The 13,877-nt window shown below is 35.7% G+C and overlaps 2 protein-coding genes and 1 long non-coding RNA gene across 8 annotated transcripts in view; all 3 read left to right on the top strand.

Annotated features, from left to right (window-relative positions):
* The window catches only part of LOC118404830 (regulating synaptic membrane exocytosis protein 2-like), a 186,015-nt gene that overhangs the window by 154,085 nt on the left and 18,053 nt on the right, over nucleotides 1-13,877 (top strand). For 2 of the 5 annotated variants that reach the window (XM_035804193.1, XM_035804192.1), the window contains 3 exons: nucleotides 5,499-5,528; nucleotides 5,668-5,694; nucleotides 6,077-6,100. The exons of the other annotated variants lie outside the window; for them this stretch is intronic. In XM_035804193.1, coding sequence (XP_035660086.1) covers nucleotides 5,499-5,528; nucleotides 5,668-5,694; nucleotides 6,077-6,100 — 81 coding nt within the window. The remainder of the gene's footprint in view (nucleotides 1-5,498; nucleotides 5,529-5,667; nucleotides 5,695-6,076; nucleotides 6,101-13,877) is intronic. 5 annotated transcript variants of the gene reach the window in all.
* On the top strand, nucleotides 114-2,461 carry LOC118404831. Of its 2 annotated transcripts, XM_035804198.1 has the most exons (8): nucleotides 114-741; nucleotides 977-1,012; nucleotides 1,141-1,164; nucleotides 1,494-1,523; nucleotides 1,678-1,707; nucleotides 1,873-1,908; nucleotides 2,191-2,220; nucleotides 2,432-2,461. In XM_035804198.1, exons 1-8 carry the CDS (start codon nucleotides 705-707, stop codon nucleotides 2,449-2,451), a joined length of 243 nt encoding a protein of 80 aa, XP_035660091.1. In that variant the 5' UTR covers nucleotides 114-704; the 3' UTR covers nucleotides 2,452-2,461. The 2 variants fall into 2 exon arrangements, with proteins under 2 accessions (XP_035660091.1, XP_035660090.1); XM_035804197.1 differs by lacking the exons at nucleotides 2,191-2,220; nucleotides 2,432-2,461 and having other exon boundaries at nucleotides 114-496; nucleotides 718-741; nucleotides 1,873-2,060.
* On the top strand, nucleotides 2,456-4,760 carry LOC118404832. Its single transcript, XR_004829815.1, has 8 exons — nucleotides 2,456-2,859; nucleotides 3,043-3,078; nucleotides 3,449-3,484; nucleotides 3,613-3,648; nucleotides 3,776-3,817; nucleotides 3,964-4,005; nucleotides 4,135-4,170; nucleotides 4,498-4,760. It is a non-coding gene; the product is annotated as an uncharacterized LOC118404832 (long non-coding RNA).

Below are 13,877 nucleotides of genomic sequence, written 5' to 3'. Positions count from 1 at the left end.
TTCTTATTCATTTTCTGTACATTGCTCCTTTTTTTTTTGTTTAAATGCGCCTTGTAGTTTCAGTATGTGTAAGTTGTATTGCATAATACCGGACTTTTATAGTACACTGTGATCTCAGGTCTAACACCTTATTTAAGTTGCCAAATATGGAGTGTTTTTATTAATGATAAGATCTCACATAACATTTGGCAACCACAAAATAGGGTACATCACTACCCTTTCAAAAAGGTACACAGCAATCCAGTGTACATGTAGGCCCTACCAGCAGAATGCATGTCATGAGAACTTCAAACAATAGGCTTAGATAAGGACTCCTTGTGTCATAAAGTGGAATAAATGGCCACTAAGCCTTGACCACCTCTTGCTGTTTATGCCTACAAATGCATCAAAATTTCCCAACAAATAAAATTGTTATAAAGACAATAAGCTATTTCCTCTCTCCTACTATCCACCCATGTTTCAGGCCCATGTGGGAAAATAACTCATACTCTGCAAGGTACACTCTCTTTTACAATCATCCTTTTAAATACTTCAACTACCTTAAAAGTTTATAAACTGCAGATTTGTGATACTTTAAAATTGGAAAAAAGTGAATTTATTACTTAACATATTCTGAACCTCATTTTGCTGTCATTCAGCCATCACTTCATTCCTTCCATCATTCATGTCATTTTTTTTCATTGTCATGTCATGTCTTTCTCACTATGCTTCACCTAGTGTGGAGGGTACACCCACTCACAGGTATACAAATCACATACTTTCACTTATTTACTTTCACTTTCTACATGTATTTTTCTCCAGTTTCTTCATTACATTTACCTACCTTCTCTAAGATATTCAGCATATTTTCTAGTTAATTCCAATCATTCATGATCATCCATTTTTCACTTTTACTGTTTGTCTCAAAATTTAATCAAATTAAGCTAACTAAAATGGAGCTTTGGTCACTTTCCTTCCTTCCACAACCACCTGTTAGGCCCATGTGGGATAATACCAGTTCATATCCTACCAGGTACTCATTTTTTTGCCCAGTAATTTTATACAAAGAAGTTTTGAGTCTGACTTTTTGTTCCTTTACTCCAAATTTTCCATTTCTTCCATCATCATGTTGTGATGGCCCATGATGTGTTTGTTTTCCAGTGTTGAAAGCACACCTACTCACAGGTAGTTTCACTTCTGTCATAATCCTCTATCACTTCCTAGCACATATTTGCCTTCAAAATTGCTTTCAACTCTAGTTTAATCTTTGAACAGTGACTCTTGAAAACAGATAAAACACGTACGTCAAAATTTCTGATGTCTGCTCATTACATCTTGATTGCGGAATGGCCTAGTCTCACGAGATCACAAGACTAGGTCCGAGACTAGCGTTGTTACAACTCTGTAATGAAAATAACTAGTCAGAAAATGATGTTTAATATTAAAACTTAGTCTTTGAGTCAGTAACAATACAGTACTGCCACAATTTTAGTTGTTATCTACCCACATTGCAGGTCCATGTGGAACAATACTGGCACTGTCAGGTACAATACTTCCCCCAAAGTCATGTAAATCGGTTAATGTAGGGTTTTTTATCACTTTCTCCATCTTTTTATACCATCCATTAATACATGTATTTTTCATACTATCATTCATTTATCCATTCATTCTGTCATTCACTCATGTCCATATATGCAGAAGAGAGGAGTCATATATGGATCCCACAAGGTGATAAAATTAGTCAAAATGAATAACACCTTTCAATGGATTTTTTTGTGAAATACATGTTTTGATAATTGAAGTAATATTCTTCTCCTGAATCATTTCCACTTTCATCCTCATTTTTCTGTCCATTTATGGATCCATTTTCCTCCCGCATTTCTGCATAATCAGACGAGGGGAGCCAGTTCGAGAACAAATATCAACAAGGTGTCAAATAAAAGTCATTTTAGTGATCATGAATTTCTCCTAACATGGGGGGAGGGGGGGCTGTGAACCTTCTGCTTTTTGCTCACTTCAATGAATTTCCACTTTTTCAAATACTAAAGTTTGAATAAGTTATCTGCACTATATATATATATATATATATATATATATATATATATATATATATATATATATATATATATATATATATATATATATATATATATATATATATGCATATATTAGCAACAATTTAGTCTTCAATGGTACTTCCCCACATTGTAGGTCCATGTGGAACAACACTAGCACTGTCAGGTACTCTCTCCTAACTGACAAACTACATGAAATCCGTCAAGCAACTACATGAAATCTGTCAAGCAATATTTCTGTCTATGGAGCTCTTACCTCCATCAGACTTCATTCTCTCATTCATTCTCTCATTCATTTATTCATCCATTCATTCATTCATTCATTCATTCATTCATTTATAATCCATTAATCCATTCATTCATTTCCATATCTACAGAAGAGAGGACCCATATGTAGAACCGACAAGGTGACAGGACTCCTTGTAAAAAAAAATCACCTTTTGGCAAAGAGCTTTTTTAAGAACAGTTCATTATTGTTCTTAAGTTATAATTATTTCAAGTTGAAAATTTCATAAATCCAAAGTTCTTACCACTTTTAATCCAAACTTTTCTGTGCATTCATCTGTAATTTTTGCTCTTGCATTTCCACTTCTAAGCAGACAGGGGGAGCCTGTAAGGGAACAAATATCAACAAGGTGTCAAAGTCATTTCACTCAAAGTTTCTAGCAATCATTGATTCTTGCGCTGTTTTCCACTGAAATTCTTGTCAGCTTTCCACTTGATCAAGCCAATCATTCATTAACTCATAAAATTATTATCATTTTAGTAGAAGACAAGAATATGCCAGGGAATCTGCTTCAACAAGGTTCTGAAATTCAGACTCCCCTAGCTGATGCTTGCTAGATTGTAATTTTTATGGATTCTTTGTATACTTGACTTTCATCCAGTCATTCATCAATTCATCCATTCTTCCATTCATTCATTCAAATCCCCCATCCATCCATCCATCTATTCATCTCTTCGTGTATCTTTTTATACATGTCTGCAGAAGGGAAGATTCTACTAGAGAACCAACATCAATCAGGTGTTGATACTAGTCTCTTTTTACGCTCTTACTCTCATGTTTTTCAAACATCTGTTCACCTTTCATGAACTAACCAACCAATCAACCGGCCAATCAATTGACTAATCTATCAGTCAGTTTTCTAACTAATAGGTCAAGGAAATGAAATTTTGAATATTCAGTCAATCAGGCATGCAGCTAGTTTGCATGTGGAAAATAATTTTCCCATTCTTACAGTCAGAGAGCAGAATTCTCAATGAAGGCGTCAAATGTTTTCTGAATTTCACAACAATCGTAACAGTTGACTCTCTGCATATAGTACATAACATAACATGTCATCAATATTACTGCTTACTTGTAATCAACAATTTTCTGTCTAATATTTTTGCAGAAGACAGGAGCCAAATAGGGAACAAAATTCACAAAGGTGTAACTTTCTTCAGATGAATTACACATCATTTTTTGCAATGTTTTCTTTAAATATTTCTGGGCTTTTTTAAAATTAGAATTCCATACTTTTAGTTATCAACAATTTTCCATTCATTGTTTTTGCAGAAGACAGGAGCCGAATAGGGAACAAAATTCACAAAGGTGTAAATTTATCTGACGAATTTCACATCAATTTTCACAATGTTTTTTATGCATATTTCTGGGCTTCTTTGTCATTGTAACTCCATACTTTTAGAAATCAACAATTTTGTATTTGCTATTTTTGCAGAAGACAGGACCCAAATAGGGAGCAAACTTCACAAACTTTAAGGTGTCAGAAGCATTTTTGCTGAATCCCGCAACAATTTTTACAATTTCCTTTTCATGTTTCTTCCTCTACGTAGGCTTTTTGTTTGTCAGAATTTCACATACGTTATTTTCAATAAGGAACAATTTTTTCATCCATTATTTTTGCAGAAGACAAGAGCCAGATAGAGAACAAAATTCACGAACTTCAAGGTGCTAAGATACATCATCTCTGAATTCCTCTGATTCAGAATAGTTTTTACCATCTTCATTCCTTTCATTTTGCTTCTTATTTTTAGAATTTCATATCATGAATAATTTGTCCATTCATGATTTTTGCAGAAGACAGGAACCAGATAGGGAGCAAAAACCACAAAGGTGTCAGATTTTTTTCCACAAACCTTCCATCTAGTTTCAAGTATATGACGTCTAAATGTATCTAATACACTTTTTGCTACCTTTTACAGTTCCAAAGCCCCCTACCAAAGAAAAACAATACACAGAGTTATATGATAAATATTTATTATAACAGAATGTTGAGAAGTTTATATTCTAATGTAATAATGAAAGAAAGCATGAAATTGTCCAGTTGGTCCTAATGTTGCATCAGGCCCCCATCTTTATACACCCTTCATGCAAATTCATTCTAATTAATCCACACATTCATTCTGTACTCTACTTTGTGTTTGTCATTCCATTCTGTAGTCTAGAGGAGACAGATTCTTCAAGGTACAATGTTTTCATTGTTCTTATCTCTTCCCTTTATCTTCCCCATCATTTATCCCATCATTTATATTTGAGGTTCAGTATGCTTAAATCCTGTATATCGGTTCATAGTGCCAAGAATGTTAGATGTCCAAACTCCTCTAAAAGAATCCAAGATACAAATTTTAAAGCCTAACAGACATGGGTTACCAATCAGTAATGACTGTAAACCTTTTAATTCAACAAAAGGTATTAAGGAATGGTTTAAAGGTCTGCTACGCAGTTTTTTGCGCTTCAAACTGAAAACAAAAAATCCATTTTCCGGCCATTTCTTTAATATGTAGTTAGTTGAATCAAGCCTACCACGTTACGGAACACTATTCAAGGTATGTCGGGAGTCGATATTTTCGCTGTGCGAGCGCGTTTCAAAACCTGTGAATCTGCACACCCGCGCTGGGTTTCAGCCATTTTGTTTCTTCCGAACGAAACGTTGATGATTGATTCTTGTTTGAATTCTCACCGGTGCCTAACTAGGGAGGTCAGAAAGTTACAGCGCGCGTAGGACGAAATGTTTGTAGGCTAATTCTCTACGTTGCAAATGTGAAATAATGACACAAAAGTGTCAAAATGTGTCAAAAAGTAGTAGTAAATCTGAGATTTCTTAGTTCTAGAATATTTCAAATTTGAGCGCAAAAAACTGCGTAGCAGACCTTTAAACTTTTCTGGTTAATGTGTCCCATAGAGGCATTGTGTGTACAAAGTGACTGAATTCTGCTGATCTAGTTAGATGCCAGTACAAAGGTCACTCTCAAACAATGCTGGATGCCAGCTCTCATGTTAATGCAGTTCCTTCTTTTCTTCATCTTAGGAGTCTTTTCTTTCTCTGTAGGAGAAATCAAGTTCACATATATCAGATAATTGTATATCTTCTTTCAGCTTATATCCAAAATGATACCTAGCATCGTAAATGCATTCTGTTCTCTCATATATCTTGTCTACAGGTCGGAAAGGGAAAGATTGCATCCTCCTAGGTACACACTCACAATTTCACATCGTACTCTTTCATTCTGAATAATCTACTGTTTCTCTGTACATCATTTTCAAGCTTTTCTATGCATTATTCCTATTGAAAGTTTCCACAAATATTTCCTACTCTTTGTGACCTTGCAGGTTGAAAGACATTGAAGGGCAACACAGGTGCTTACTGGACTTATTTTTACTTTCAAATTTCTTACTAATAAAGAGCTCACCGATTATCCCTCTTTCTCTCACATTTCTCTTTGTGTCATTTCTGCTCTGGGCTTTCTCACATGAAGTAGATTTTCATGCCCATTCCACATTCATTGAAGTTACTGGCATTTTTTGCCTTTAAAAAAAATCAGAATATTACCATTTTTGGACTCAGCAACATGCATATCAATCTGCCATGTGAGAAAACTGCTCAGGGCTTTCCTCACATTGTTCTCTTCGTCTACAACTCTTGCTGCATCTTATTCCTCTCTTCTCTCTCTCTCTCTCTTTCCCTCTCTCTCTCTTTATCATCCTGCCCACATCTCCATCCACCCCTCCCCACCAACAGTGTGGATTTCTCCGACACAGTCAGGTATACCTCTGTAGTTAGTTACTCAGTAGAGTGTTCTAGCTTAGTGCTGTTTACATAGACATGTACATATGAGTTGCATTCACTTTTTGAGTTTTAGATGTTAGCAACAAAATGACAAACTTGCCTAGTAGTACTTAGATGTAATACAGTATTTTAGCCCATCCATCTTCAGTTGACAGAATTTCTTAAAACTTAAAAATGATACAGTTTTGAGTGCTAATCAGACATAGCTCTAGGCCTGTGTCTACTATTTTATTGCATGTTAGCAGAATTGGTGATTTTTTTGTGGTAAAAATGTCACAGTGGTACTTACCACATTATGCATGCATTTGCTGCCCCCTGTCAGTTTCCTCTAAAAGTGCATGCTCATTCCTCTACCATTTTACTACTGAATTTGCAGGTAAGATTTCAATGGTTTAAGGTAGATTTGATTCAATACATAGGAACATTCCCTTTCTTAATACAGATGACAAAATATGCTCAGGTCATCTATTATCAATATTTTGTTTAGAACGTGTGTAATTCAGAAGGAAGTGTCAATTCAAGAAATTAAGTAGAAAATGAGACGTTTTACTATAATTTAGGTCAAAAATTGGTGAGAAATTACGGTCACTGCTAAAACACATTAAAGAAAGGAAATTATCTATTTCACAAATCAGTCTACACCTAAGTCATGCATGCTAAACAATACTAAGCTTTGATGGAATTCTTTCCACAAAGTCACCAAGTTTTCTCATACAAATGAAGGGCAAGTCCCTGGTCTCAGGCCAAAGGTTTGACTAATCCCTGTAGCTACTTTTCACCTTAAGTACATCAAGATGGATCATGAGCCATAACATGCCTTTCAGCTGGATGATACTACCTTAAGCCTGGTGTCTACGTGCAGAGGTGTTAGGCTTGAGAAAAATATGTTGTGTTTTTAGTAACCCAACAAACCATAGCAAAAATCTGCAGACCAAACCAAGCCTTTTTTAGAGTCAAATGCTACAGCATATATTTTTTGTTTTGAAATTGGAGTAATGAAAATATTGTTGAATATGTTTTCAGCATTTCTGTTGCAAGGGTTAAACAAAATAATATGAGCAACTCTCCAAAACTAGATAGGTTCCCTTGATGTGTTGATATCCTGCACATTGGTATATCTGTATAGTAATGTTGAAAATACCAGTGTCTTTACAATGTTGTGTAAACTGAATTCATTACTTTATATGACTGAAATCTGGGGGGAAAAGAAGGGAATACCTGCCTACCAACCTCCAGCTTTAATTTTTTAAAAATTTTTTTTTCTGTCCCACTCTTTGGTTGGGAGCCAATTTTGTTGATTTTCCTTGTAAAATCTGTCATCTTAAGCTTACAAGAACACATTTTCGTCAATTTTATGCACCAATAAAGTTCAGATTTTGGAGATGGATGGGGTGAAATTTTTGTGTGTGACCCAACAAGCAAATTTCTATCTCAGGACGGAGGGACGGGTCCTGGAGACAGCCCTGCCACCAACCATTTTTTTAGTAGTGTATCATAGTGGAAACACAACATTTTTTTCCTAGGCCAAAGGATAATGTGTGGATGGCATAGTAATGGATGGGGAAGATGTGCAAAGAAGATAAGTCCTGTTGCTTTTGGGAAGGGATTTGTATTCTTTGTTGCAACAGGTCACGGTGCATAACTCTTTAGCATGGTTTAGAAATTAGTATGGGCAGGGGCATGCATCACACTTTGGTGCGGAAGTCTTTTAAACGATAAATGGCCAGGCAAAGTGCAGTACCTAACTGTCGGTTATAAATATGAAGTATAATTAGGCCCTCGTCTATGTAGGAGATTGAAGGTAATTCAGATGCACTGGAAACAATTTGTATATTGATAAAGCATAACAATGACAAACAAGCAACAATTCTTAACAAAGATAGATGACAATGGAACTTAAGTCTTTACCAATAGTTTCAGAAATTAGTATCACACTTTTAGTGGAAGCCTTTGGAATAATAACTTGTACCTAAATTGCAGTGTGCCTAAATTTTGAATTAACATAAAATAGATTTTTTATGTACTTGAATATGATTATATAATATAGTACCCTAAGTTCAGAACGACAGGCAACAATTGATAGAGAACATAATTATTATTGACAATATGAGAGGAGGATGTGAAATAGGAAAAGTATGTAAAAATCAAGACAAGCTTGATATTAATGATTTAATTTTTGTTGTGTGCTTGAGTATTACTGACAGTTTTCTTGTGTATTGTGTTGCATATTACTTGGATGTCTGCATGCAACCTTGCAATTGATTGACATAATCCAGTAATGAGTCACATACTTGTGAATATTTCCCTCGTTACACCAGTAGCTAGTATTAGTAGGCTTACGGTACTGCATAATGTTCCCATCTGTCTTGTGCGCTATGGGTCCTTCCTGCCGCTAGTGATTGCAACATGATGCAGTCTGCCTTTATCTGCATTAGCCGGGGACGCTCAGAGCTGCTTTGCCCAGCGGCTACGCTGCGTTAATGGACGGGAAATTCTGCAGGAATACCAATGATGCAGCTGCACAGGGAAATTCTGGCTAAACTAGTTTATTTTCGTGGTTTGCAGATTTCTTAGTGTTAAAATTCAGCAACAGGTTGAATATAAATAGATGAAAACAGAGGGCTTTGCTGTACAATGTACCAACAGATAGAAAAATTCCCGGAGTGCCAATGACAAGTTGAAGTGAAATTTTGAAAACATTAAGTTTATTTTTTCCTGGTTCTGAGACTTTTAAAGTAAAATTTTAGGCTAGGTAGACTGAAAAATGACTGAAACAGAGGGCTTGGTGGAAACCTTGCATCTGACTGCCGCTATGCCATACTGAGGGGGGGGGGGGTTCTTGTGAATAACAATTATGCACCAGCTTCAACAATTGATAATTTGGCTAGGCTGGTTTTATTTTCTTTGTTCTCAAATTTTTGCAGGAAATTAATCAGCAATATAGACATGTAAATGAAGAAAAATAAATATTCATCCTGAGATACCTTCAATAGACCAGCTTTGACAAGACGTGTTATATTCTTGTCGCATAGTTTCACTTGATTTTCAATTTGAGATATTTTAGATGAAAAATTTAGCAATAGGTACTGTAACAGTAAGGATAAAAGCAGGGGCTGTGAGGTAGACATTTGTCTTTTTCTAATCTGAAACTGATGTCAAAATTCATTCTTTAATGATTATTCTGTACGGGATTTGATAGAAATCTAATATTACTATACATTTGATATGCTCATTGCTTCAGGGAGTCGTTGTATCATCTGGTAAGGCCATGTTGATTTGATTAAAAATACTGCCTTCATCTGGTAACCCTGAAAGTTTGTTTGATTTGTTTGTTCAAGGATGGAACCTTTTTGGTTTGTTTGAACCTTTATCTATGTGATGTGAGTGTACATGAAAATTAAGAAAAAGTTTAGCACATCTTCAATATGAAATCTGAGGGGTTAGAAAAGTTAGATAAATGACTAAACACACAAAGTATGGTATACCAAACAATAGATTCTTTATTTTGTTCTCTCCCATCTTCTTCTTTGTCTTAGGCATTCTATGACATCACTTTTCCGTTATATGTTTTTTTTCAGTCTACAGCAGCTGCTTTGTACAATTTACAGTATGGTTAAAAACTTTCTTTGGAAAAATGGCCAAAATTGATGCCATCCATATAATCGCATCAACATGGCTTAAGATACAAAGGAAGCTTGAATATCTAATCTTCAAAGTATTAGACATGAGACTCAAAGAGCCAGAAGTGAAACGTTACAACAAGATAAACAATGCAATGAGCTACTTCAGCCCGAGGCAGTGTGTGGTAATCTGATGTGACGGCCGACTGCTCGTCATAAAAACTGTTGAAAGCATACCTTGGGACATCTTGGATTCTAGATTGTGCTGGGAGGGAAGGAATTAACATGCAACTGTTGTGTGATGTGCTGTTGAATTTTCAGCACACAATTGCAGGTTGTTTTGGCCAATTTACGGTTTTCGCTAACATGTAGTAAGTTACACTGTGTACATGTAGGTAAAATGTGGCTATGTCAATGCATGACATGTACACATAAATGTAGTTGAATGTAGAAAATAAACCTTGAATGTTGAGGCTTTTGGATTAAATCAATAAAGCCAACAAGGCAAAAAAAACATGTGTATGTGTTGAAACAAAGAATAAAATGACCATTCTATACATTCAATCCTATAACCACATAATTATACATTTGTACATGTATGTGCCAACTAAAATGAAAAAAATAGCTCCAGTGAGTAAAAATTAAACTCAAGGAATTGAATTGAAAAAATTAATCTGGTAAAATTCAAGGAAACATGGAATATAAGCGTGGAAAGATTAATAAAAACATCCTTTTCATGGTACCATGTTTTTTGGCACACTTGTAGAGGGGCAAATTTGCATAAAACAGGCAAAATTCAGCAAAACACTTGTCAGATTACAGACTGTATTCACAAGGGTATTCTATACTCTTTTTATACCACGATTTCTTTCCTAGCCTTAAGAATTTCCTTATAACCTCCAGCATCTTGTACTAATTGCCCCATGCCATTGCAGCTCTAGCCATAACATTACCAGGTTAATGCTGACATGTGCCTTCCTCACAATGTGCTTAGATCATGCATTATTCAGGTAAATTCAAACAAGTCAAGGCCCCTGGGTCACTGCAATGTGTCCACCTTGCAAAATCTTCCCCATATGGAAACAAGATGGGAGTGAATTAAATGAACAGTGCTTGTACATCAGGGTTGTTTCCCTCCTTCCCTGGACGGAAATTGCTTGTTAGGATGGACAAAAATTTACATTCTATGTGCAAAAAATCTGAACTTCATAACATAAAATTGAGCAGAATGTATTTTTCTTAACTTAGAATGACAGATTTATTAATGAAAATCAACAATGTGTGGAACAGAAAAGATTAAAGCTGCAACAACCCTGTTCTAGATGAAGATGAATTAAGATATGAGTCCATACAGACCAATTAAAACTGTTGTGGATTATTTGCTATGTAAGGTACATCCCTTGGTTCACATTATGACAGCAATGGGAGAAGGATTAGCATTTCCCACACATGAATTAGCATAAATGCAGATTCAAAGCAAGGGAGAAAAGGGTGTGAAATTAGTAATTTTAGTTGAGATTCATGTCTAATTAATATAACAAATTTGTTTGTGGAATTTTTTTAGTTGTCGAGGGAGATGTTATGAGTTCATGGTATGAATCTTCTATAATCTTATGATGAATGACCGCTACGCTAAGTACACAAAATAGGATTTTCCGGTGTGGCAGAAATATAAGACAGTGTCAGACTGGATTTGAAAACGCATCCATATGCCCAGAATGTAACCTCTTCTTATTTAGCATTTCCGAATGAAATTAATATTAAGTAGCTTTCCAAAACTGTCGTTTCCAGAAATCAAGTCATGTAGATGAAAGATCTGACAATTTTAGGAAAATTATGACAAGGAGGACAGGTTTGAGGATAGGAGGAGTAAATTTGGGGATTCTGGGGAGATAATAGTATTTCAGGGTAAAAATTGCATATTTCATGAGTCAGAAGGAATCCAAGATGGAGGCAGAGGTAAATACAGAAGACAAGGATGAGGAGGAAGACACGGTAACCAACCTCCACGCCCGGTTACGGGTTTCTCGCAGCCTGTCCTTAAGGTTCTTAAGGAGGAAAGACAGGTAGAGTGATTACTGTAATCCCTGGTTTTGGGTTGTTTTTTGGCGAATTTGCAATTTCTTTGCTTGCTCAATCTGTGCATGCAACAGGGTGATATTTGACAGCGGGGACGGTAAGAATAACGATTCTTGCTGTTCTAAAACTAGCATGTTATCTTTGCCCAACGTATTCACCGTTTTGATGAGATATAGGACAACATTCGTCATTGCCATTTATTGATATCGGATATTTGCACATTTAGGGATATTTGCACCTATTTTGCTGTCTGGAAGATACAGGCACATGTACAAGATTTTTTCAAGGAAATTATATCTGCAAAGCTGTCATCTTTGCAGCGAACATACAGATTTTTTTATTGAGGGTGCAAGCTTAGGGTCATAGATCTATTAGTATCCATGGAATATTCATGTTCAAGTTCATCTTAGCATCTTGCTACTGTCAGCAGTTAAAACTCAATTTCATCTACTGCGTGATATTCAGATAAATTCTAAGCTGACAACTTTTATGGCAGGCCTTAATATTGATAATCGTTCATATTTTATACATATTTAATAAGCTATTGTGAAAATTAAACTGGTTTACTCTCTTCCGCTTTCTAATTTATGCTGATTTTAACTTATAAGGTTTAGGTTAGGCAGCATAGAAAAGGTTCTGAAATATATCAAAATGTGCGCTCAGAAAGGAAGAAAAAACAACAGGTATATTGGGGTTGAAATGTCTAGATGTCTTAACACCTGAATCCAGAGGTGTACTGTGATGGATTACCATGTTGTCTTTATTTGAATCTCCGAGATGATAATCTTTTTTATTGCTTCAGCAGATGGCTTTCTTGTCTTACGCTGAGACTAGCCTTTCTGACTCGTAAAGGTAGAGATAGGATGACATCTTGTTTATTGTTCTAGGGAATATCTTCCTTATGACTTGTTAATGTATCATTAGACGAGTTGTGTTATGTTGAGACCACCCTAAAATTTCATGTAGGAATGTCGTTGTCGAGGCTGACGCGTACATTACGTGCGTAACGACAGGTAAAACCGGAGGAACACCAAACCCCAGGGGACTCTATTTAAGCACAAAGAGCCAGCAGGATTCCCCATCTAGGGTACATTAAAGGGCTGAATATGGCACAGATTGATGGTTCCTGCAAAAGATGCATGGGTAATGCCTGTAGCCATCTTTAGGGGATGGTCACGGCCAAGCTAGTAGAGTTCTATGTTTAACATCGTCATGTGATAAGTAAGATTTTTCAGTAGTGTGTTTTACATTCATCTAGTAAGATCGTTTACAAGTTATGCAACCTTTCTTCCTGAAGTGGATGGATTAGATTAGGGGGCATTTTGGAAGAACTGCATATGGGGGGGGGGGGGGGGGGTCATTCGAGTTATAAAAAAATGGCATATTTAATTAAGATAGTGAAACATCAGACCATTTACAAATCTATCCAGTTTCTTACTACCTTCCTTCAATGACATATTTTAACTTCATTAGAAATTTGACTCTGATAGTCATACCACATTTTCTTGTCATATCCAAATCTGTAAATCTTGTAAGACCTTCAAAATGCATCATTCCTATCCATAAAAAATATTTCAGTCTCTCCATACTGTGGCTTATTACTTACGGTTTGCTCTTTGTTTGACAGACTTCTTTCTTGTGTTTTCATTAATAGATCAAATATTATGTTTGAATTCATATGTTCAATCTATTAGTCAGAAACTTATGCCTTAGGCTTTTTACAGTCATTAAAATATGTTATTATAGAATGTTTTATGTTTTTGAAATTTCAGCATTCGTTTTCTGGATTATGTGCAGGTTTGATGTCTCATTTTTAGGGTGGCTATTTCAACCTCTAGTAACCTCACCTGACCTTGAAGTCAAGGACAAGAACAATCTATTTCACCTCCATGCTTTTGCGAGTGGAAACTATTGCTCACTGCATGTTAACACAATCTGCACAGCTACCTACGTTACTGCAATCATTTCTGGGCCATTTATCTTGCCATGAAAAGGTTCTCTCTCGTTTGAACTTTCAGGAAGTAATACATGCCCGAGCGCCTCTCAATTTCATT

The sequence above is a fragment of the Branchiostoma floridae genome, chromosome 17 (genome assembly GCF_000003815.2).
Source record: "Branchiostoma floridae strain S238N-H82 chromosome 17, Bfl_VNyyK, whole genome shotgun sequence".
Lineage (NCBI taxonomy): Eukaryota > Metazoa > Chordata > Leptocardii > Amphioxiformes > Branchiostomatidae > Branchiostoma > Branchiostoma floridae.
This window is presented reverse-complemented; position numbering and strand designations above follow the sequence as displayed.